This window comes from Oryctolagus cuniculus, chromosome 3 (assembly GCF_051225735.1).
Source record: "Oryctolagus cuniculus isolate XC-2025 breed Fujian yellow rabbit chromosome 3, ASM5122573v1, whole genome shotgun sequence".
Classification (NCBI taxonomy): Eukaryota; Metazoa; Chordata; class Mammalia; order Lagomorpha; family Leporidae; genus Oryctolagus; species Oryctolagus cuniculus.
The window spans coordinates 57,825,044-57,848,483 of NC_142869.1; the positions used below are offsets into that span (position 1 = coordinate 57,825,044).

Here is a 23,440-nt window from a genome sequence, read left to right on the forward strand (position 1 = left end):
CAAAATAGTGGATGTAGAATATAGTGATGTTTTTTAAAAAACTGAAACTTTTCCAAAGACCATAAAATATAATTCTAATCAGTTTTCAGAAAAATCATTTTTTTATTCACTGAAGAACTGGAATTTTTACCATTCCAAATACTCTGAATTAGTACTAAACAACTATTTTACTCTCAATTGTGTTAAAATGTAAGGAAATACTTCTATGATTTTTTTGGAGTCTGAACAGCTTAGAACCCCCTTCCTAGATGTATATACTTTATTTTTTTACAAAAATAACTTACTATGCAATATTAATCTGAAAAAGGCAGCCTTTCACAGTAAACTAAAAGTGGAATAACCCCTGTGTCATAAGCTACAGTGAAACAATCCTGTAAAATTATTTTTCTTATGTGAACAATAGAGAGATTATTTTTGGTTTATGTTTCTACCTGTGTCTTATTGGACTTGGACTGTAAAGTCTGGATGGTAAAAATATAAATATTAGAAAGATGCTACAAAAACCAACGATTGTATAAGGAACATTTTTATGAAAGCAATTTCAGAGAATAAGTGAACATATTTATCTTTAAAATATAAACTCTAGTTTGATATATTCGTGATACTCTACAATGCCCAATTAACTGCTTTACATTTACTTCCAATGACACAGCAATCATATATGCATTTACTCTTGCAAAAAAGTACTCAACTTGAAAATTTAGCAGTATTTCTTAAACTTTTATAAGTGAAAGAAAAACAAAGAATCTCTGTTAATATAGCATGAAATGGATGTATCTGTTTATTTTGTAACAGCATGAGCATTTTTAAAATAAAAAATATAGTCAGAATTTTTACAACAGGTGACTGAAAGTCAATTTAGGCCAGTCACAAAACTTCCAGTGAAAAAGTTCACTTTGTATATCTTAGACATGTATGTAGACAATAGCAGAGAAGGCTTGTGGTGGAGCCAGACACCCAAAATGTCATTGCTAGGGGACAGCAATCTATGGCCAATGGACTAAATTTGGCCTGGGGCCTGTTTTTGTATGGCACTGAGCTAAGAACGGTTTCTATTTTTTAAAGGTTGTTAAAAAAATAAACCACTAACAAAGGAGAATATACAACAAAGAATGGTCTGTAAAATCTAAAATACTTATGATCTGGCCCTTTACAGAACAAGTCTGCAAACCATTTCTCCCAGTGTTGTACAGAATTCGGAGTGTAGTTACAAACCAAGATAAAGTTTATTTCCACCATGAATGTAGTAACATTCCAAAAAGGTGTCTTCAGATGTCATCAGAATTTCTGTTCAAGTTTTTCTTAATCTTCAATATCAAAGTTCATCCTATAATTATAATACAACATAGCATCAGTTTATAATGTTAAAAAAATAACCAGTATTCTTTGGTGGATTACCACATGAAATACCTTCTGTACCATAGCAGTGGAAAAGGAAGGAATAACTCCTAGTTCTAAGCTCCCTGCAGCAGACAGTACTAACTGTAGTTTTACAGATTTACAAATTTCTATTTGGTATGTTCTTTAACTTAATTTCAGTTATGATACTCTGGTTTAAGACTTAAATACACTGAGGAAAACAGTCAATATACTAGTAAAACAAAATCAAGAAAATACAGATTTATAATTTTCTTTCCTATCTTTTAGGCTTGGATAAAATACTGCTGAAGCCTGCAGGCTGTGAAGTTACTCTACTGGACTCCGTAGAACTGACATGGATTATAGCAGAACCAGTACACTAAGACAGGGCTGTCTACAAAACTACTTCCCCAGCCCTCATCAGAGGCTGGGCTATATTTTGTCCTTCTTTGACCTTACAGGGAGAGAATGTAACATACCTCATAGCAATTGCATTTCATTTCATTCAAAAAGCACCCCAAATTCATGAACTCTGGTCTATTTCTAAGTATACCATGGAATGTCACTGATTTAAAAACGGAAAAAACGAACTTTCTGAATAATAGGAACTATGTGATGCTTTGATATGTATACTGTGTAATATTCATATCAGGATAAATTACCTATTCAAACACTGATCATCTCTTTATTGTGAAAACATTTGAAATCCTTTCTCCTAGTTAATAATGAATGCACTGTATTTGTTTAATATCTAAATAGGCTCTACTGTGCAACAGAACATAGAACTTCATCTTACCTAACTACGACTTTGTACCTATCACACCCTTCTCTCTACTCCCCACAGCCTCTGGTAACCATTCTATTATCAACTTCTATGAGATCATTTTTTTAGATTCATAAATAAGTGAGATTATATAAATAACAATGATCTTCTGTGCCTGGCTTATTCCACTTAAGATAATGGCCCATAATTCCATCCACATTGTCGCAAGTGACAGTATTTCATCTTTTTATGACTGAATAGCTTTCTACTGTATAATGTACCACATCTTTATCCAAATTAAATTAAATTAAATTTCAAACTGCTGCCCATATGGGATGCCAGTGTCACAGGCAAAGGCTTAACCCACTGTGCCACAACACCCACCCCTTAATTCAATCTTGGAATAAATTGCTAAATTTCCATATTGTATAGTTTCCTGAATCATTTACATTTGAACAATATTTAGCATATGACTATAGTTATTTTTTTACAACTTGGGATATATAACAACAACTTGAGATATATAACAAAATTCCTATTTTAAAAGGATTTTAGTATATTCAGAGTTATGTTTAATATCATTACAATCTAGTTGTATTTTCTATAACCCAAAAAAGAATCTGTTACCCAAGAGCAGTCCCCTCACACTTCCCCAGTGCCAGACTACCACTAGAATGTTTCGTCTCCTTGGATTCATCTATTCCAGGCATTTACACAGATGGAATTATACTATCTAAGGCCTTTGTGATTGGCTCCATTCATCCATCCTGGAGTGTGTTTTAGGACTTTACTTCTTTTCAAGGCTGAAATTCCACTGTATAAATATACCACATTTCTTCATTAGTCAATGGACATTTGGGTTTCCTTTTTTTTTTTTTTGGCTACTATGAGTGATGCTTTTAACATCTGTAATGGACCACAATCACTATTTTTATAGTTAAATGATTTTGTCCAAATTTCTAAGCATTTCAGTATCTAGAGGCTTGGCTTAGTCCTTACCTTATCTCGCTTTCCTTGATTTTGGAGAGTTTCCAATTTTCCATCTATTAAGGTAGCAATTGCTTTTGCATCTCTAGAATGTATTTGTTCTTCCCAAATATTCCTCTAAAATGGAAAATAAAAATTTTTAAGTATTTAATCAAAACATGGTATTTCCACCTAAGAAACTTGACAATATGCTTTAAAGTTATTTTTTCCAAAATTGTGTTTGAAATTAAAGTTTATTCAAGGGAATAATGCTGGAAAAAGTGCACTACTGACTCAAAGCCTCTAAACAGTTAACTTTTATGAGAAAAGTTGTCTGCAGAGGACTGAAATCATGCTAATCTAATACAGTCATTGACAACATCTTGATCAACTATAATAATGAAATACAATGCATAGCCCTAGTTGTCACATTCTTGGTGTGAACCTCAATTCCTAAATTCACTATGTGTAACTGGTATTTCAGTTTACTATAATCATTATTCTGCTTCGGCCCTGTCTGTCCAGGACTTCTGGATACCATACTTGTCTTTCACTCTGGACAAGGATATCTAGCTCCTAACTTTGTTCTTTGGTCCCCTCTGGATACATGACAACATCATTTTTTCAAATAGCCCTTTCAACAGCTTGGTTAGTTCTGTGACTACTCATTATGTGGATCCTTCTCTAATACCATCCTACCTGAAAAAACTAAGAAACAGAGCTATTGATTCTAAAGGAAGATTCGACTTCTGATATAAACTCGCTGACCTTCACATAGAGGTAGTGTCTTAACAAATCAAAAACCTCCACTGAAAAATCTGTGCCAGTTCTAGATTTCTGAAATGTTTCTTAGCTCTATTTTTTTTTTTTTTTTTTTTTTTTTGGATAGGCAGGGTGGACAGTGAAAGAGAGACAGAGAGAAAGGTCTTCCTTTTGCCGTTGGTTCACCCTCCAATGGCCGCCATGGCCGGCGCTGCAGCCGGCGCACCGCGCTGATCCGAAGGCAGGAGCCAGGTGCTTCTCCTGGTCTCCCATGGGGTGCAGAGCCCAAGCACTTGGGCCATCCTCCACTGCACTCCCAGGCCATAGCAGAGATCTTAGCTCTATTTTACAATGTATGATAACTACCAATGAATAACATTAGATCTTAACTTGATATTCTCCAAGAGTACATAGCAAGTAGTTTATTACAGTTCATTTTCTCTCCTAAAGGAAGCTCATTACTTTGAAATTTATTTAGTAGTGGAAGGCATTTTTGAATAGAAACACAGTAGTATGTATTACATGGTGTTCTTAGTGACCTCAACAGCCACTGTAAACTTGACATTAATTGGTCTTACTATTTGTTTTTTGTTCAACAAACCACATCAACATTAAGACAGTATCAATAATTGTCATCAGTTTATTCTAGTCACAGAAGTAGCCCTATTTACTTACGATAAGCATTCAAATCTGTTTTCATCATTTTGGGTTTATTAGTTATTATCTCTTCTGCAATCCATGGTATCGAGTTTCAGCTATTACCTACTCCCTTTGAATTGCATGTTTTTTTCATTCATATACAGTAAATTTTAAAGTAATCACAGATCATTAAAACTACAATAAAAGTCTACTTCTGGCTAGCAAATGATTAAGTGACATTGTAAGGCACATAATTTTCTCATTCTTTTGTAATGTCCCAATAGTAATCTATTATTTTACAAACCAATTGAGTATAAGCAACTCAGTCTTGATTCTCTCTGAAATACCAAAATTCTTGGTGAAATCTATTCCTATGCATTTAAAAAATTGTATCACAATTCTGTCAAAAACCTCCTCTTTTACTTGGGAATACAGCAAAGGTCAAGAGTACTTTCAGTTTGCAGTTACACTGACTGCAAGATGCAGCTTGTGTATCTGTGATCACGGACAGGCTATCACCTGGATTTTGTAAAGATCCACTGGTAGAATTCTAGGCTTTTTTTTTTTCCTTAATTGAAAATAATATATACTGTCAGTGGTACCCAAAATTAAGTATGACTAAAACAAGGAACTCTAAATTCCATTGTGTAATCTACATAACTATTCCTTAACCTAAATGCTCAGATAAAAGGTTACTTCAAAAGTAATACATATTCATTCAGTAAAAAAGTGGGAAATGTAAAACTTCACAAAAAATAATTACCTGTATTCCACTAGCTAAAGATAACCACTATTAATATTTTGTTTCTTTCTAGGAGTATAACTATTCATAAGAATAAAAATATTTAAGGCGAATGAAATCACATCAATTGTGAGATAGAAAAACATGATGACTTGGGATACAGATGTGGATAAAAAGATGCTTGTTTCAGTAATATGCAATAATACAGAAATGATAAAGGGAAAAGAAACTAGGGAACATTTCTGAGAATGAAAGCAATCTGCCTTTGAGGAAGGAAGATGAGCAAAGCCTGTACTTACCTTTGTTCTGTCATAGAGATAAAGCTTCACAGTTGGATAAGCTTTGATACCCGCTTTCTGGCACGTCTGAGCATAAGCCTGACAGTCTACCTTTCCAGCTTTCACCTTTCCTTTAATCAACTGAAACAAGGAAAATGCGATCTGTTATTTTCTCTTTGGTATTAACTGTTTTGGCAACCACTAAGCAGTATGATTTGAAATATTTCCCATCTTTTCACTCATATTAAGGATTTGCTATCTAAAAAAACTTGATTTAATCCTCAACAAGACTGTAAATTTTTCTGGTCCTTAGGATCCTAATTGCCAGCACCAGCTCTTGTACAACAAATAAACTATCCTGCCTTACCAAGAACATTGAGAAGCTGTATCCTGAACTTTCAACTTCTCCCTGCTACCCACATCTTGCTTATTAGCATATGACAAGTACGTTTTTGTTTTCATCTTTTATCCTTCCCCAAGTCTCTTTAATGAGATAGCATTCTCTGTCCAATGGATGGCTCACTATGCCACTTATATTCTCCAGTTCCTCACTGTTAGCTCTGTTTCAGCGTATACATGTATGAATAAAATGATTCCTTTCTGGATTGCAATAGTTCTATTCTCTCAACACTTTCTCATCATCTACTTATTTGGGAACACGTGTTAGTCTGTCTTCTGTTCTTACTGCTCTTCTCCACTGAAATGGTCCTGTGTCCATCAGTGATCTCTACTTGACTAACCCAAATGAACACTTTTCAGTCTGCTTAATGGGCATGTGATACTGTTGACCATTCTTGGCATCTGTCACTATTCTCTCACCACTCTGGATGTTCTTTCTTTTTTCCAGTATAAACATCTCCTCCTTTTCCTGCTCCTCAAGTTATAACATCTAATGAGAATTATCTTTTTTTTTTTTTTTTTTTTGACAGGCAGAGTGGACAATGAGAGAGAGAGAGAGAAAGGGAGAATTATCTTTTAAAATCCCAGCATGTTTTATACACTGCTCTGTTGACAGTCTAATCTTTCCTCCTCCATTTCATACTGAATTGGGTAGTGGCCTGCCATAGACAGCTGCCTCATAAGCACCTCAAGCACAGCATGCTTAAATTCTTTTGGGGCCAGTGGTAGAACTACCACTTGAGATGTCACATCCCATATTTAATAATCTCCTATTTTCAAAACATTTTTTTTTTTTTTTTTGACAGGCAGAGTGGACAGTGAGAGAGAGACAGAGAGAAAGGTCTTCCTTTTGCCGTTGGTTCACCCTCCAATGGCCGCCGTTACTTTGTGCGCTGCGGCCGGAGTACCGTGCTGATCCGATGGCAGAAGCCAGGTGCTTATCCTGGTCTCCCATGAGGTGCAGGGCCCAAGCACTTGGGCCATCCTCCACTGCCTTCCTGGCCACAGCAGAGAGCTGGCCTGGAAGAGGGGCAAGTGGGACAGAATCCGGCACCCCAACTGGGACTAGAACCCGGTGTGCCGGCGCCGCAAGGTGGAGGATTATCCTAGTGAGCCGAGGCGCCGGCCCCAAAACATCATTGAATTACAAAGTTAGTAAGTACGTTTTCTGTACACAAGGGAGAAAATACTTTGTTACTGGGAAAATCAGAGTAAGTAAAAACCTCTTATTTGAAGGACAAGTCAATAACATTGTCTTCCATAGCTTGTAGAGATTTGATATCCCTCTGCTGAAAAGTTGTCATGGTTACTTTTATTTTGGGCTTGTAGATCTAATGCTCTCTCATTCCTATTATACTACCAACGGCCAGAGTTCCTTGAGTTATGTAGGCAAGGAGTCTATCAGTCTGGATGGATTAGGTCATTAACAACATTGTTATAAGAAAGAAACACCAAAAACTGAGTGCACTGAATGTATATATTCAGTTTAAATTTATAAGCATTGGCTGACTTGAATAAGGCAGGGGACTTACTCAAGTCTTAGGGAAGAAAAAGAGGTGTGAAGAAATCGTTAATGCTTATCATACATGTATAGTGATAGAATACAAGACATTAGGTGACAATGATTAAGTGAGAAGGGTAGAAGGCACAGGACAAGTGTCTTCAAGCTGTAGAATGAGGAGAAAAACTCCAGAAGATCAAGGTAAATGCAGGACCTGTTAGAGGGCGTAGCATGCACATAAAGAGGCTAGCATGGAGGACAGGACATGACAGATTTCAAAAATATTCAGGAGACAGAAGTGAAAGGATCTAGTGATTGCTGGCCTGGAGGGCAGCAGAATACTGATAAGTGAAGGAGTTAGGAGATCAGAGATAGAGGAAAGCTTTCTGGCTTGTATGGCTACGGGCTACGTGGGCAATGATATTAATCAAGAGAAAGATGTTAGCTGAAAGCTTTAATAAGAAAGAAACCTACTGTAAAGATTATAATTATACAAATGGAATAGTTTTTTAAAATGAAAACAATTATATTTACAAAGTTCTAATTATTAACACATTCCAATGACTACAACTTAAGTAGATAGACCAGACTTACCCTAGCCAAGAGCTCAAACTCTGGAGCAAAATTTTGGCACGGTCCACACCAAGGCGCATAGAAATCAACCACCCAGTGGTTTTTCCCTTGTAAAACTTTTTCATTGAAAGTTTGAGGTGTTAAATCTATGGACACTTGAGGTAAAAATCTGTAGCAAGTGATCAAAGTAATTTATTATTATACAAAATCAAAGCAAACATCTAAAATATAATTATTGCACAGTTTTCTGAATTAAAAATGGCTTCACAAATAGCCATGTCCTTTTTTTATAAATATATTCCTTTACTAAGTTAAAATCCTAGAACATTATATAACCCACAGTAAATTTAACTATAGACAAAGGCAGAATAAAAATAGCTTTAAATCTACTTCACACAATTATATATATTTTGGTTACTCACCCCAGACCCCAGATTCTTAGGGAATAAGCATCCCTATTCCAACCATTGTAACTACTGAAAGAAGAAAAAATATATAAGTTGTAATCTTAGTATAAGCAATTTAAGAAATAAATAGTTGATTGGCTGACTAATGTGGGTGATCCCATGAGACTGCCTGCCTAGCCCATGCAGTTAGCCTGACTGCTGGCAAGTGGTGGGAGCCCCAGGCACATTTTCCTCCACCCCTGCCTTCTGCAAACTAGGTAATGCTCCCAGGTGTGGCCCAGACCCACCTGGAAAGCTACCCTAGCTACGTGACCTTCAAGCTGATGGGAGAGGCATATTGGTGCCAGTGTCGGTTCTGTCCTATAGAGTTAGTGTTTGCCCTGAGTTAGTTACGCCCCTTCTGCCTGCCTACATGGTAGTGACTAAAGACAGACATGTTCACCAAAGCCTGTCCCCAGTGCTTCTTATCGAAGTACACCATCACCTCACTCTCCCTGACGGTGCAGGAAGTCTGCAGACTATCAATATTGGTGGCACAGCTTCCCAAGTATGTTCTCCTCTTGTCTTTTTCTGCTAAAGCCAGACAGGATATCTAGCTGTCTGCTGGATACCTGCAGATCTATGGCAACTGCAAAACCTACAATGTCCAAGATTTTATCTTCTGAACCTGTAAGTCATTAATGTTTCTCAGATTACTACCTATTTTTAAGATCCACAGCAAAAATTACCTCAAAATACAGGCTTTCATGTTTTTCTCACAGTTTTGATTCCTTTGAAATCTATGGCTCCTTTTTACTTCAATAAATTTCATCATACTCTACCTTTAATTGGAATTTCTCCATGAAATTCCACATGGTAGAGTGGAAACATATGGATACAGACAGACCTTAGCAACTACACCTTGGGAAAGTAATAGCAGGTCTCAGAATCAGTTTACTTTTCTATAATACAGTTTACAAAAGGTAACAATTCCTACTTCAGAGCGTATGTGAGGACTAGTGGAAACAATGTGAATATAGTACCTAGTACAGTACCTGAACCTAAATCATATTAGCTTTTCCTCTCGACTGTATTACAAGCTTCCTGAACAAGGGATTGCTCGATTCTCTTTTAATCTTCTGAAGTGCTCATTAACATACTATGTTAAAGATGGTGGGTTCCCAATAACTTCTACTTAGGATAATTTAAATGCTAATGGCACAATTAAATAGTTTAAAATTTCAGAGAATACCTACTGATACTGAAAACCTTTATTTGATTTCTGGGGAAAAAATCTTATCTCAGGGTATCTCTGAACGTTTTCTTGAGTACAGAAAGAATGGTACTGCTGGCAATCTATACTGCCCACATTGATCAGTCCAGTTAATGCCTATAAAGAGAAAAAGGCAATAATGTATCAAAATGAAGAATAAAATCAACAAAATGGTTTTATTAGTGATTTTTAACAAATGAAAGCAGATAAGGAGTTGACACAGACCATTTATACTAATGAATTTAATACTATAATTCTTACAGATTAAACAACTGACTACATCCACTCATGGAAAAAGTTATATATTTCTAAAAGTCAGAGGGTTAGAAATCAAGCACTGCTCTTTTCAATGGAGGTAAGCATTACAGATACCTTATCTAATCATACCCTAATTTAAAAATTTTATTAAAAGGAGCACAAAAAACATAAAATTAATGTTTTATGAAATATTAATTGTACTTTTAATTCTGGTATTTAAATTTTTTTAATCATTCATGATTTCCAAATATAAATGTTTTAATGCTCAAGGCCATTTTTTGTTTTTAAATAAATTAACCCTGTTGGCTCCTCTTTAAAATAATGTTTATTTCTGGGGCTGGTGTTGTGGTGCAGCAGGTTGGGCCACCAGCTGCTCTGCTTCCAATCCAGCTCCTGGCTGATGCACCTGGGAAAGATGATGACAGCCCAAGTGCCTGGGTCCATATACCCATGTGGGATACCTGATGGAGTTCCAGAATCCTGGTTTCAGCCTGGCCCCGACCTTGGCCTTGCAGCCATTTGGGGAGAGAACCAGTGGACGGAAGATCTCTAATTCTGCCTTTTTAAAAAAATATTTATTTATTTAAATGTTTATTTCCAACTACCTGAAAGGCACAGAGAGATGTTTCCCATCAGCTGATTCATTCCCCAAATATCTACAACAGCCAGGGCTGGGCCAAAGCCAGGAGCTTCATCTGGGGCTCCCATGTGGGTGGCAGGGGCCCAAGCACTTGAGCCATCATCTGCTGCCTCCCAGAATGCATTAGTGGGAAACTGGATTGGAAACAGAGTAGCTGGGACTTGAACTGGCACTCAGATATGGGATAGAGGCATCCCAAGCAGTGGCTTAACCTGCTGTGCCACAACGCCTGCCACTCAACACTATCTTTTTAAATTCCTGAATATTGCTAAGAAAGGGCATCATTAAGTTTTAAAAACAAAGCAGTAGTGTTTGGCCTTGTGGTCAAGATTCTGGTTGGTACACCTGCACCCCACGTTGCGGCACCTGGGTTTGATTCCTGGCTTCAGTTCCTGATGCTAGCCTTCTCACAATCAGCACTTGGGTCCCTGCCACCCACCTGTGAGGCAGGGACTGGGACTCTCGTTCCTGGCTTCAGCCTAGCCCAGTCCTATCCTAATGTCATGGGTATTTGGGGAGTAAACCAGCAGATGGGAAGCTCTGTTTCTTTCCAACTGATAATAAATTAGGAGTAGAAAAAATTTAAACAAAATGAAGTAGATTTTGGGACTGATATTAGCTGCACGTGCACAAAAAAGGTGACTCTTTTTAAAAAATACAATTTTCTTAACAGAAATAGAGCTGGAATATACATGGTATAGATCAAGTAATAATCTAGTTTTGGGTTCATTCATCTCGATTCCAAAAGAACTTAAATAAACATTCTTATTAAGTGGGTAAGATTTATAAGAAACCAGTTTACTATACCCGAGCCATTCTTTTCCATTCTGGCATTAATACTTGACACGGATGACACCATGGAGAATAGAAATCAACCATCCAAACTTCATCATATTTTCGTTTCTTAACTAGTTCATTGAAAGTGGTAGGTGTAAGGGAGATCACAGAAGGATTCCTAAGATCCTAAAGGGAACATAGCTTCTATTATAATAGTTAAAAAAAAATTCACAAATGTCATTTAGAAAGTTCCTGTTTTTGAGATGTGAAAAGATTCTTAAGGAAACTACTTAATCATGACTTTAATACAAAGTCAGATACAAAGGAGATAAGCTTGTTGCTGTAGTTTTGCAAGGTACATCTGGTTTCAGAGAAAATGGGGTCTGGAGGTTTAACAGCTTTAAGTGAAAATGCAATTTCATCTGCTCAATAATTAGTTGGGTCTACTATACACAACATTTTATACTAGATAACAAACAAGATTTATTCTCATGTAGATAAGTTTTATAATAAAACGAGTCATTTTCTTGGCAGAAAATGTTTGGCGTGAAAAGAATAAATCTCATTAAATACTCATACAAAGCGTACATTTAACAGAAAGATTTTTAGTCGAAGGCTACAACTTAAAATACCTCTATGAACTCCAAGATCTGTTCCGCAGAATGATGTCCTTCATACTCATGAATGTTGGACTGGTTGAATACCACTGTTGTTGGATAAGCCTGAATGTTATACTGTAAAGAATACAAGTTTAATAAACATTTATAAATTTACTTAACTGACTTGTTTCAAATTTATAACCAATGGGCATTTAAGTAACAGCAATGTAATTTTTTTTTTTTTTTTTTTGACAGGCAGAGTGGACAGTGAGAGAGAGACAGAGAGAAAGGTCTTCCTTTTTGCCATTGGTTCACTCTCCAATGGCCGCTGCGGCCGGAGCACTGCGCTGATCCGATGGCAGGAGCCAGGTGCTTCTGGTCTCCCATGGGGTGCAGGGCCCAAGCACCTGGGCCATCCTCCACTGCCTTCCTGGCCACAGCAGAGAGCTGGCCTGGAAGAGGGGCAACCGGGACAGAATCCGGTGCCCCGACCGGGACTAGAACCCGGTGTGCCAGCGCCGCAAGGCAGAAGATTAGCCTAGTGAGCCATGGCACCGGCCAGCAATGTAATTTTAAAAACCCATTGCTAGGGACTGAAAAATTTTAGCCTAGCCAAATTTGGCAAAGAGAATGGATTCATGGTGTACTGACAAATACTGAATCCTGATTATAGCGCCTTCATTTTCCATGAAAACCAGAGCCATCAATATGTTGAGAAGTGAGCACATGTAATTAGTACTTAGTCCTTTCTTACTCTCCTCAATCAAGGTAAGAAAACTGTTATCTCTAACTTGAATCTTCTTCTGAAATAAATAAATAACATACATATTCAGGTAACTTCTACATGTTCTTGGAACTGAGGAATATTTATTTACCTAGGAAAATATTTTGATATAAACAAGTTTCAAAAACCTCATTCATTGCTTCAGTTTCCTCCTATAGCCTACAAAAAGTTCATGAAAAATGTATATTATGAAAAATTAGATTTCAAATTTGTCTTCCCCCAAAATAAACTTAATTCCATTCTTCCATAAACTTTTAAAAGTAACCTCCTAGTAACTACACTTAGAAGATAAACATGAGCAACGCCAAAGAATAAAAATTATAGACTGCCAAAAGGCAACATTACCTTAAAGAAAGATAAGGACTTTAAGCAAACAGCAAATTGTGGAAGCATTTTATCAAATCAACTAAATAGTTGCCTGAGTTTGCTAAGAACTTACCTACATTCTCACACCAGTCATGATTTAATCAAATCATGATATTTTGTTGGAATTACTCTAAATGGAAGAGATACATCTGAACAAACATTACCTTTTCAACATCAAATGGCTAATAGGCCTCTATTTCACAAAACAAATCTAATTAAAGTTTTTATACTTTGTCTTACCATGTTACAGAGTCCCTCATGAATTGTACAATCTAGTGTACCAAACTTGAGCTGACCATAAAGAAGAGTTGATGCTTTTCTTAACTCTGGCAGTAAAGCTCGACATGGTGGACACCACTAGAAAAGAAAAGTATTTATAAGCACTGAGCCAAATGAAACAAAAACCCGTAATTTTTCAAACAAACAAACAAAGACAAATGATACATCACGACAACTCTATGGGTATATTATTAATCCTTGGAGAAAGGTAATTACTACTTACTCTCACTTAGAAGCAATATGCAATAGTGGTCAAAACCCATTGACACCTTTCTAATACTAAAGACACTTATCAAGAAAATGTCTTTTTGACATGGCAACAGAAAATCTGACAATACTGATTAAAAAAAAAAAACTTACAGGGGCAAAAAAATCAACAAGCCATGGTTCTTTGTCATTGGCAGGAAAATTCTGAGGTCCAAGTGTAGTAACATGAGAATTAACACTTTCTTTGGCAAACGCAAGTATATCATATAGAATCTTCTTTCCTTTGAAATCAAAAGAAAAATTAAAACCACATTCTGCATTTTATACTCACAGAAACATTTCAAAGATATGAACTAAGTGATCTTGGGGTAGTTTCAGTGTCTGTACTTTATGTCTTTGCACTCTGTTTTTTAGGACTAGTAAAAATGTCAATGCCTCTTTTAAACATTTCCTCATCCCCAGAGGTAGAATAAACAATTCTTTACCATGTTCGATTCCTTATAGATATACCTGGGTATCATATCAATATTTCAAACACAGTATATTCATATTAAAACTGAGTTATTCCCCCCACGGAACTTGCTCCTTTTTTTTACCTTCCCCAGTTTGTTTGGCAATAAGATAATTATTCACTCAGTTCCTAAATAAAAGTCCCCAGAGAGCTCTTACTTTTTTTTTTGACCTTGTATCGCATCTCCATCCATTCTGTCTCTTAAGGTCCAACCTCATGCTACTGCATGAATTCAATCTGGCCTACTGCAATAACTAAGCTGGTGTTTCTGTCCCTAGCCTTCCTTAAGTACTCCATTTTCTACATGGTTAGCACAATCAACTTACAGAAACATTAATCTCATACTGTTTCCTTGTGTAAACACCTTTGATCATTTCCCACTGCTGTTTTGACAAATGGTATCTTATTCAGAGTCTAGTTCATTCTGCCAAGTGCCCTTTAACTTAGTCACTCAATAGTCAAAGTCAAGTCCCTACTATGTGCTAGATTTTGTTTAAAGACATACTTCCTCTCTTAGAGAGCGAATGGTCCAAAAGAAGAGACATTTTCACAAAAACATATAGACAGATAAATGACATCACATTATTTTTTCTAACACTTTAGCTGCTATTTCTTGACTGGCTTCACAAATTTCTTAATCTCTGACCATCCCTTATTCTGATTAGACAATTTTCATACTCAGTTTTCATTATCACTCAGGGTAATTATTTATAGCCCACATTCCTCTCCTGGGTCCAGGTCCCTGTTCAACTGTGAAGTGGGTTTGTCTACTCTATACTCACCCCTTACCCAGTGTTCTCTTCCTCACTGAATGGTACAATTATTTAACTGCTGATTCACCAAGTCAGAAACATGGGTGTTATCAGGGTTTTTCTCTTTAGCAATATCTAAGTTATAATGATTTTATATTTATAAAACATCTCTCTTCTTAATCATTTTAATTAACATTTCATTAAAGCAACCATCTTCTTCTCTAATATACATTATTGAATCCATCTTGTGCCTCTCTTCTTCCAATTCTGCTCCCATTCATTCTAGGCAGCTGCTCACCTTTCTAAAATGTAAAAAGAAGATGGGCAGGTGTTGTGGAACAGTGGGTAAGTCATTGTTTGGGATATCTACCTCCCATATTCTGGAAAAGTTGTGTCCTGAATACTCTGCTTCTGATGCAGTCTCCTATTAATGCATCCTGGAAGGTAGCAATTGATGGTTCAAGTACTTGGGCCCCTGCCACTCACATGGGAGACAACAATGGAGTCCAGGGCTTCTAGCTTTGGCCTGGCCCAGTCCTAGCTATTGCAGGCATTTGGAGAATGAACCAGCACATGGAAAATTTCTTTCTCTGTTGCTCTGCCTTTCAAGTAGATACAAATAAACAAACAACCAGTGAGATAACACCTCTGCTTTGCTTTTAGGAAACGTCCAAAGCCTTTACCTGACAAATTAAATACATAATTTGGACCTCTGATGCCCTCTCCAGCCTCAACATATTATTAATTCTGAAGTTATTATCAAAGAGCAGGGGTCTGCGCTGTGGCGCAGTGGGTAAAGCCGTGGCCTGCAGTGACAGCATCCCGTATGGGTGCCGGTTCGAGTCCTGACTGCTCCGCTTCCAATCCAGCTTTCTGCTATGCAGAAGATGGCCTAAGTCCTTGGGCCCCTGCAACCACGTGGGGGACCCGAAGGAAGCTCCTGGCTCTGGATCAACACAGCTGCAGCTGTTGCAGCCAACTGGGGACTGAACCAGCAGATGAATGACCTCTCTCCCTGCCTCTCCTCCTCTCTCTCTGTAACTCTGCCTTTCAAATAAATAAATAAATCTTAAAAAAACAAAAAATCAAAAAGACTCTCAGTACAGAGCCTCTGAATACATCTGTGCTTCAATGTATTTGCCACCTTTTCATTTGGGCAATCACCACTTCAAATCTCAACAGAGTTGCTCTATGTACTTGCTATAATCCCAGAATATCGTTCCTCCTAAGAGCAAACAAAGCTCATCTCTACGGTAATCCATTTCTAAGACAGTGACATCTCCTTGAATATTCATACCACTAGATTGTACCAGGGTTGGTTAAGCCAACTAATGGAACACGGGGATGTGATGGTTTGTCTTAAGAACAGCTTATAAAAGATATTGTTGCTTCTATCTATTTTTTTTTCTTCTTTCTCTTCAAATATTTGTTCTGGGAGAAGCCAGCAACCATACTGTGAACAATGCCATTTAGAGGCCCATGTGGTGAGGAACTGAGGCCTCTGCCAACAGCCAGCGAAGAACTCCGAACTTATACCAAGCCAAGAGTCAGCATGAAACCAGATCCTGTAACCATAGTCTAGGCTTTGGATGATCACAGACCTCATTTTGACCATAACCTCATGTGAAAACCTGAGTTCAAAACCATCCTGCTAAGCAGTTCTGACTACTGGCCAACAAAAACTAATGAGAATTAATAAAGTTTTTTAAGCTGCTGAATTTTGGGGGTAATTACAACCTGGCAAGGTAACTAATATTCTCCACATCAGACATTTGCAAAATTTGTCAATTTACTTGTGTGCTTTCTCTCCTGATCCATACTATTCTTTAGGGTAGAGATGGAGTAGACTGAACATTTTTTCCTATTCTCTATTACTGTACTTTGTACACACAGAGGCTCAATACCTAGTTAAATCCAAAGAAACAACACATGTAATAAAGTTGGTAATGGCATATTAAAGGAAGTGCTTAGGGATTTGCATTTAATTTTCCAGGGGAGAATATACATTAGGTTTGAAGGGTGATTAGGAGTTTGCTAAGTATTTTGAGGAGCAGGAAGTAATGACTATAATGGAAGAGGAAAGATTATGCACACAGGAGTTAAACAGTATTTTCAAGGTTCCAAAGGTACCTGAAGTTAAGATTGTCTGGAGGGGTAGAGGTGGGAGATGAGGCTGGAAAATGTGGCAACAGCAGATCATTAATGTTTCTCACTCATTTCAAAACTATTTACTTACTGAGTTCCTACTATGTGCCAGGCACCATGGTAGATGCTGGAGAAAACAAGGTATTAAAAAACAAAGTGATTGCTTTTATGCTAAGGACCTGTTAGAGGTAAGCCACATGAGAATGGGTTCTGAGTCATAACATTCACACAAAACAAAGAATGGGTTTTAAAGTGAAGTTTAGAAGACAGGCAATCCTCCAGGAGACTATTACAGTCAATGAAGGAGCAGACAGACCTGAAGCAAGACAGCAAGTACAGAGAGAAGGAGGAATCTGAGAAATACTTCAGAGACAAAAAATATAACTTCATTATTAAAACTCGGTTTGTAATGGCTATAATCCTAAGTTTTGGAGTAAAACATCTTATTTCAAAATTTACACTGATTGAGTTTCTAGTTTTTGTCGTGAGTAATTGACTCAACCTTTCCAGGTCTCAACTTTGTTCTTCATGCATATTTTTTTCATAATACGTGTTTTCCATGAACTTTTTTGAAGAATTTTTATGTTAATTTTGAAATATTTCTGCACCAAAATAATTCCATTTTCCATAAACTTTTTGAAGTAGTCTTGTGTAATTGAAAATCTTCATATTTACCAATAAACTAATAAATGAGGCCTTAGTTATTTACAAGAAGCATTTCAATACAAAACAATGTAGGCCAGTGCCGCGGCTCACTAGGCTAATCCTCTGCCTGTGGCGCCAGCACCCCGGGTTCTAGTCCCGGTTGCTCCTCTTCCAGTCCTGCTCTCTGCTGTGGCCCGGGAAGGCAGTGGAGGATGGCCCAGGTCCTTGGGTCCTGCACCCACATGGGAGACCAGGAGGAAGCACCTGGCTCCTGGCTTCGGATTGGCGCAGTGCGCCGGCCGTAGCAGCCATTTGGGGGTGAACCAACGGAAAAGGAAGACCTTTCTCTCTGTCTCTCTCTAACTCTGCCTGTCAAAAAAAAAAAATAAATAAATAAAAAGCAAAGTTAAATTCTCTTTTGAAAATGAAGATTAATTTCTATCATTTTTGTGTCCATTCTTACCATGATGAAATTCATATTCTTTGGTTCCTTGTCCTTTAAACACAGCTAGGCATGGCTGAAAAACATAGAGATTGCTACAGACCTCTGGGGCAGATGAACAGTCAAACCTGCCAACCTAAAGTAGAAAGAGGAGGATGACTTTGCTGCCAACATACAAACTTATCCATTCAACTTTTAAATACTGTTAACAGTAACCCAAGTATTATCTAAATAGAAGTTACTGAGTTATGAAAATCAGTGATGAAAATAATAATTTACATTTAATACTGAAATTCAGTTTAGTTAAAAATGCTTCCTAGAGAGTTCAAAAATCTGAGAAGAAATTTTCAAGGAAATATGAAGTTACTTAAGATATGTCTTATGTAAGGGATATTTCTATGGTCTTGGGGTACAAGAGTTACAACTTTCTAAAGAAGACAACAGAAGTAGAAATAATGAAGGAAAAGGCTTAGGGCCGGTGTTGTAGGGCAGCAGGTAAAAGTTACTGCCTGCCATGCTGGCATCCCATATGGCTGCTGGTTCGAGTCCTGGCTGCTCTCCTTGTTAATGCCGGGGAAAAGCAGGAGAAGATGGCACAGGTGCTTGGGCCCTTGCACCTATGTGGAAAACCTGGAAGACACTCCTGGTTTTAGCCTGGCTCACCGTGGTTGTTGCGGCCACTTGGGAAGTGAACCAGTGGATGGAAGACCCCCTCTCTCTCTGTCTCTCCTTCTCTCTATAACTCTGATTTTCAAATAAATAAATAAATCTTAAAAAAAAAAAGGTTGATTTTTTCATACAGTGTGATTGTGAAAGACAGCCACATGAATAAAGTAGGCAAATGATATACTCAGAAAAAAAATTTTTCAGCACTTACCCTAGAGAGTCCACTAAAATATAACCTGACACACATCCCATCAAGGAAAAAAAAATGGGCCAGGGATAAACTAAGAATTATGATGTATTGACAGTTATGGAAAAAAATGTTTCTTCTACCAATCACAGTAGACAGCACACAAATAAAAGTGTACATTATTAATGTATCACTCTGGCCTATCAGAATAGTGAAGATTATAAAAATGACAATACCCCACTATTGGCTAAGTTTGGAGAAATGGCCAATCATATGCTGTATGATTATAAAGTGAGATAAACTTCCTAGAGGGCCCTATTAATGAAGACCAAAATAAAAATCTAACACAATATATATAATCTGAGTCAAAAATTACATCATGGAAATATTAGGCATGTTTGGTTTGACATAAAAAAATGGGAAAAAAGTTGGCAAGAAATTTGAATACAGCCTACTCTTTACGGAATGAGATTCAAATAAGAAAATATTCTTGTAAGTCTAAAAAGCTGACACTGCTGAATGAAAAGTTTACAAAAAGAATAGAGTTACATGTATATGTATACTTTTACATATGGATGTCAATTACAATGACCATTACAATATAGACTCATGGGTACAAATACGCATGTGAGCATTTATACATGCAGTCATTCACAAAATATTTAAAAGCCATAAATTCTTACTATGTTTATTAACAATACTCATAGTATGGGTGATATTTTTAGATAATTATTTTCATTTTTTTTGTTCATACATTCTAATGAACAAGAATTACATGAATAAATAAGAATTTCAAAAAAGGAAAGTTGAGGTGTACATTGTGGGTACAGCAGGTTACACCACTGCTTTGGATGTTTGCATCCCCCACTGGAGTACTGGTTCAAATCCTGACTCCTCTGTTTCAGATCCAGTTCTCTGGGAATGCACCTGGGAGTCAGCTGATGATGACCCAGGTACCTGGGACTCTGCCATGATGAGGGAAACCCGGATGGAGTTCCTGGTTTCTGGCTTTGGCAGCTCTTGTGGGTATTGGGGGAATGAAATCAGTAGATGGAAAATCTTTCTTTCTCTCTGTCTTTTCCTCTCTGTCACTCCAATAAATTTTAAAAAAGAAAATCAATAATGGTATGTACTCCAGAAAAACTGTGTAAGACTTCTTTAAAAATGGAAATTGGCCATTTTCTGATATGTCCATTCTTAACAGGAAAAGAAGATACAACTCAATACCAACAGCAAATATAGGCTTCTAAACCTAGAATTCCAAATGAACATTTTTATGCCACTTAAAATTTGATTTATGTGCATTAAGAAAGTACACCAGCAGAAAGTTAGGCAAAATACATTTTTCTTACTTGAATGTGATCATTTTTAAGCAGAGTTTTTAGTTTTTTCAACTCAGGATCATCTTTTTCATTTTTTCCAAAATGAAAAAATAAGAGCCATCGATGATGTGCCAAGCGATCCTTAAAAGTGATAAAGAAGAAATGTCAGACATAAGGAGTTTTTAAAGGGCTCTAGTTTTTATTTCTTTTAAATTTTTAGCTACCCTACCAATACTTCAAAATATTACCTAAAATTCAGATCTATTAGTATTCTTCTTTAGTAGTTTACTAAAAATACTGCTATGTAAATTAATTATAATTTTATAGAAGGATAAGTCAATAGATTAAAAATCTGAAAGATGACTGTGCCAAAAAAAAAATGACATGGGATTAATAAGTAGACAGAAAATAGACTCTCACAAATGGAGTACTTGTAAGCATTCTATTCACAAACTGAATGCTTCTTAATTCTTAGTGGTGCTAGGCATGAGAACGAGTAATAGTTTTTAAAGTAAGAATACAAAATTCCTAGTCAGATCTAAAGTTTGCTGTGATCAAAATCTTGCTTTGTCTGTTGTTCCTTTTGAAGCCCACCTTTAGGACTGGGTAGGTTTTCCAAAACTGTGTAGTATCATCAGAATTTCAGCAATTAAACTTCACCTAGAATTAACTAATACAATCTTTTTAAACTGCTACTTGCAATTTTCTCTAGTAATGAGTATAACAAATGATGACTTTAAAATGTTAAGACTTGAAATAGTACCAACATTTACTGCTATTTATTAGTATTAAATAAAACATTACCTCTAGTGTGTTCGCTGAAAGTAATTCAAAGTCTGGAAGATTATGTATTATTTCCAAATATATTTCTTTAGCATCCAATGAATTAAGAAACTAGAACAAGAGAATCATGTTGTAATCTTTCTGAATAAACATCTAGTATCTTTGTTTTTTTCAGTTCCCAAATTACAATTTTTAAGAAAACAATTACAGAAGTTAAATTTTTTCTAAAGATATCATATTTTGGTGATTACTAGAAAATTTTATATAACTAGACTGGTAAACATGGTTATAAAAATTTCACTATTAGGTATTAAATTTATTGGAATTTTTATGAACTAGGCTGTACATTCTATGGTTAATCCTCAGAATAATCTAGAGTGATCTTTAAATCAGAAAAACATTATGTTTGGTTTAATTTTAAGGCGAACCATATTGTACAGAATGTCAATGTTATACAGATTTCTAAAGAATTTTTAGAATGCTACAGTATCTGATGATTTAAGAAACTTAATACTCCAACCAATAATTAACGGTAATTAAGAAGAACTAAGGGGCTGGTGCTGCGGCAGTGTATCAGGTTAAGTGATTGCCTGCAATGCCAGCATCCCATATGGGGACTGGTTCAAGTTCCTATTGCTCTACTTCCAATCCAGCTCCCTACTAATGTGCCTGGGAAAGCAGCAGAAGATGGCCCAAGCACTTGGTCTCCTGTACCCAAATGGCAGACTAGAACAAAACTCCTGGCTCCTGTCTTCGGTCTAGCCATTCTTGGCCATTATGACCATCTGGGGCATCAACCAGTGGATGGAAGATGTCTCTTGCAACCTGTTTCTAATTTTGCCTCTCAAATAAATAAATAAATCTTAAAAAAAAAAAAAAAAGAACTTGTAATTGAAAAACTGGAATGGATTTTACTGCTCACTGTGGAGGTTTTCAGAATGGTAATGTTCAAAAACTGAACCACAAAGGAATTTTTAGAGTAAAATAAACTGAAAAGACTGTACCTTAAACCTATTTTAGATCCAAGTTACTTATTTTACTAACTGATAGAATAAAAAAGGGAGAGAACAATCCAACATGGGAAGCGAGATACACAGCAGACCCATAGAATGGCAGATGTCCTAAACAGCACTCTGGCCTCAGAATCAGCCCTTAAGGCATGCGGATCCGGCTGAAAAGCCCATGAGAGTATTTCAGGCATGGAAAGCCAAGACACTCTGGGGGAAAAAAAAATGACCTAAATGAAAGATCTCCGTGAGTGAGATCCCAGTGGAAAGAACAGGTCTTCAAAGAAGGAGGTACCTTTCTCTGAAGGGAGGAGAGAACTTCCACTCTGACTAAAACCTTGTCTAAATATGATCAGAGTCGGTGAACTCAAAAGGCTTCCATAGCCTTGGCAACTCATGACAAGAGCCTAGGGTGATTACGGATGCCATAAACAAGAGTGTCAATTTGTTAAGTCAACAACAGGAGTCACTGTGCACTTACTCCTCATGTAGGATCTCTGTCCTTAATGTGCTGTACATTGAGATTTAATGCTTTAACTAGTACTCAAACAGTATTTTTCACTTTATGTTTCTGTGTGGGAGCAAACAGTTGAAATCTTTACTCAATGTTTGCTAAACTGATCTTCTGTATATAAAGAGAATTGAAAATGAATCTTGATGTGAATGGCAGGGGAGAGGGAGTGGGAAAGGGGAGGGTTGTGGGTGGGAGGGAAGCTATTGGGGGGGAAGCCATTGTAATCCATATTCTGTACTTTGGAAATTTATATTCATTAAATAAAAGTTAAAAAAAAACACATGAAATAAAAGAGTACACCCCCTTGTAATAAATCTTGTTCATTTCTGTCCATATTTTACCCTCAGCCTAGTTTTTTTCACAGAATTTTCCCTGCTAGTCTAATTCTCAATGAAGGAGCTGTTACCACAGGGTGTAGCAAAGGTTACATCAAGAAAATCTATCTGAGGGTTGACAAAACAATTTAATACATACTGGTAACTGTGAGTCATCTATGTTTAAAAACTCAAATATTACTTGAAAGATCTGAAACTCCATGAAAAACCTGCAGGAACTATCTCAGACTGTACCTTAATTGTTCTAGACATGAGAATGAAATTAAGACAGAGTAATATAGAACAGAATGCTTGCTTTTTTACTAGGGTTCATTTCTTAAAATTTATGTAAGTCTACAGCACAAATATTCTTAAAGACCTATATAAAATAACTTGGGCCACCAATGGGCTTAAAATACCAAAACAAAAATCTCTCATACCTCAGTTCTACAATCTCTAGTACTATACTTTGGTGACATTCAATATGAAGATTTTACTAAAAACACTCCTGTAATAACTCATATAATTGTATCAGTGGTTAATTCTCCAGTTCTTCATTGTAAACCTGTTTGCTTTGGAATTTCCCAGTTATATCTATATG

The 23,440-nt window shown here is 36.6% G+C and overlaps 1 protein-coding gene across 3 annotated transcripts in view; it reads right to left on the bottom strand.

Moving 5' to 3' along the window:
• Positions 1-758: 758 nt before the first annotated feature.
• Positions 759-23,440, bottom strand: part of DNAJC10 (DnaJ heat shock protein family (Hsp40) member C10) — a 50,416-nt gene continuing 27,734 nt past the window's right edge. For all 3 annotated transcript variants that reach the window (XM_051848380.2, XM_051848381.2, XM_070070500.1), the window contains 13 exons: positions 21,026-21,115; positions 20,252-20,362; positions 18,068-18,182; positions 13,705-13,832; positions 13,306-13,422; positions 11,949-12,050; positions 11,347-11,502; positions 9,625-9,758; positions 8,405-8,458; positions 8,004-8,151; positions 5,531-5,650; positions 3,122-3,226; positions 759-1,327 (listed from right to left, as the gene is read on the bottom strand). In XM_051848380.2, the coding sequence (XP_051704340.1) occupies positions 1,316-1,327; positions 3,122-3,226; positions 5,531-5,650; positions 8,004-8,151; positions 8,405-8,458; positions 9,625-9,758; positions 11,347-11,502; positions 11,949-12,050; positions 13,306-13,422; positions 13,705-13,832; positions 18,068-18,182; positions 20,252-20,362; positions 21,026-21,115 (1,392 nt within the window). In that variant the 3' untranslated portion in view covers positions 759-1,315. The remainder of the gene's footprint in view (positions 1,328-3,121; positions 3,227-5,530; positions 5,651-8,003; positions 8,152-8,404; positions 8,459-9,624; positions 9,759-11,346; positions 11,503-11,948; positions 12,051-13,305; positions 13,423-13,704; positions 13,833-18,067; positions 18,183-20,251; positions 20,363-21,025; positions 21,116-23,440) is intronic.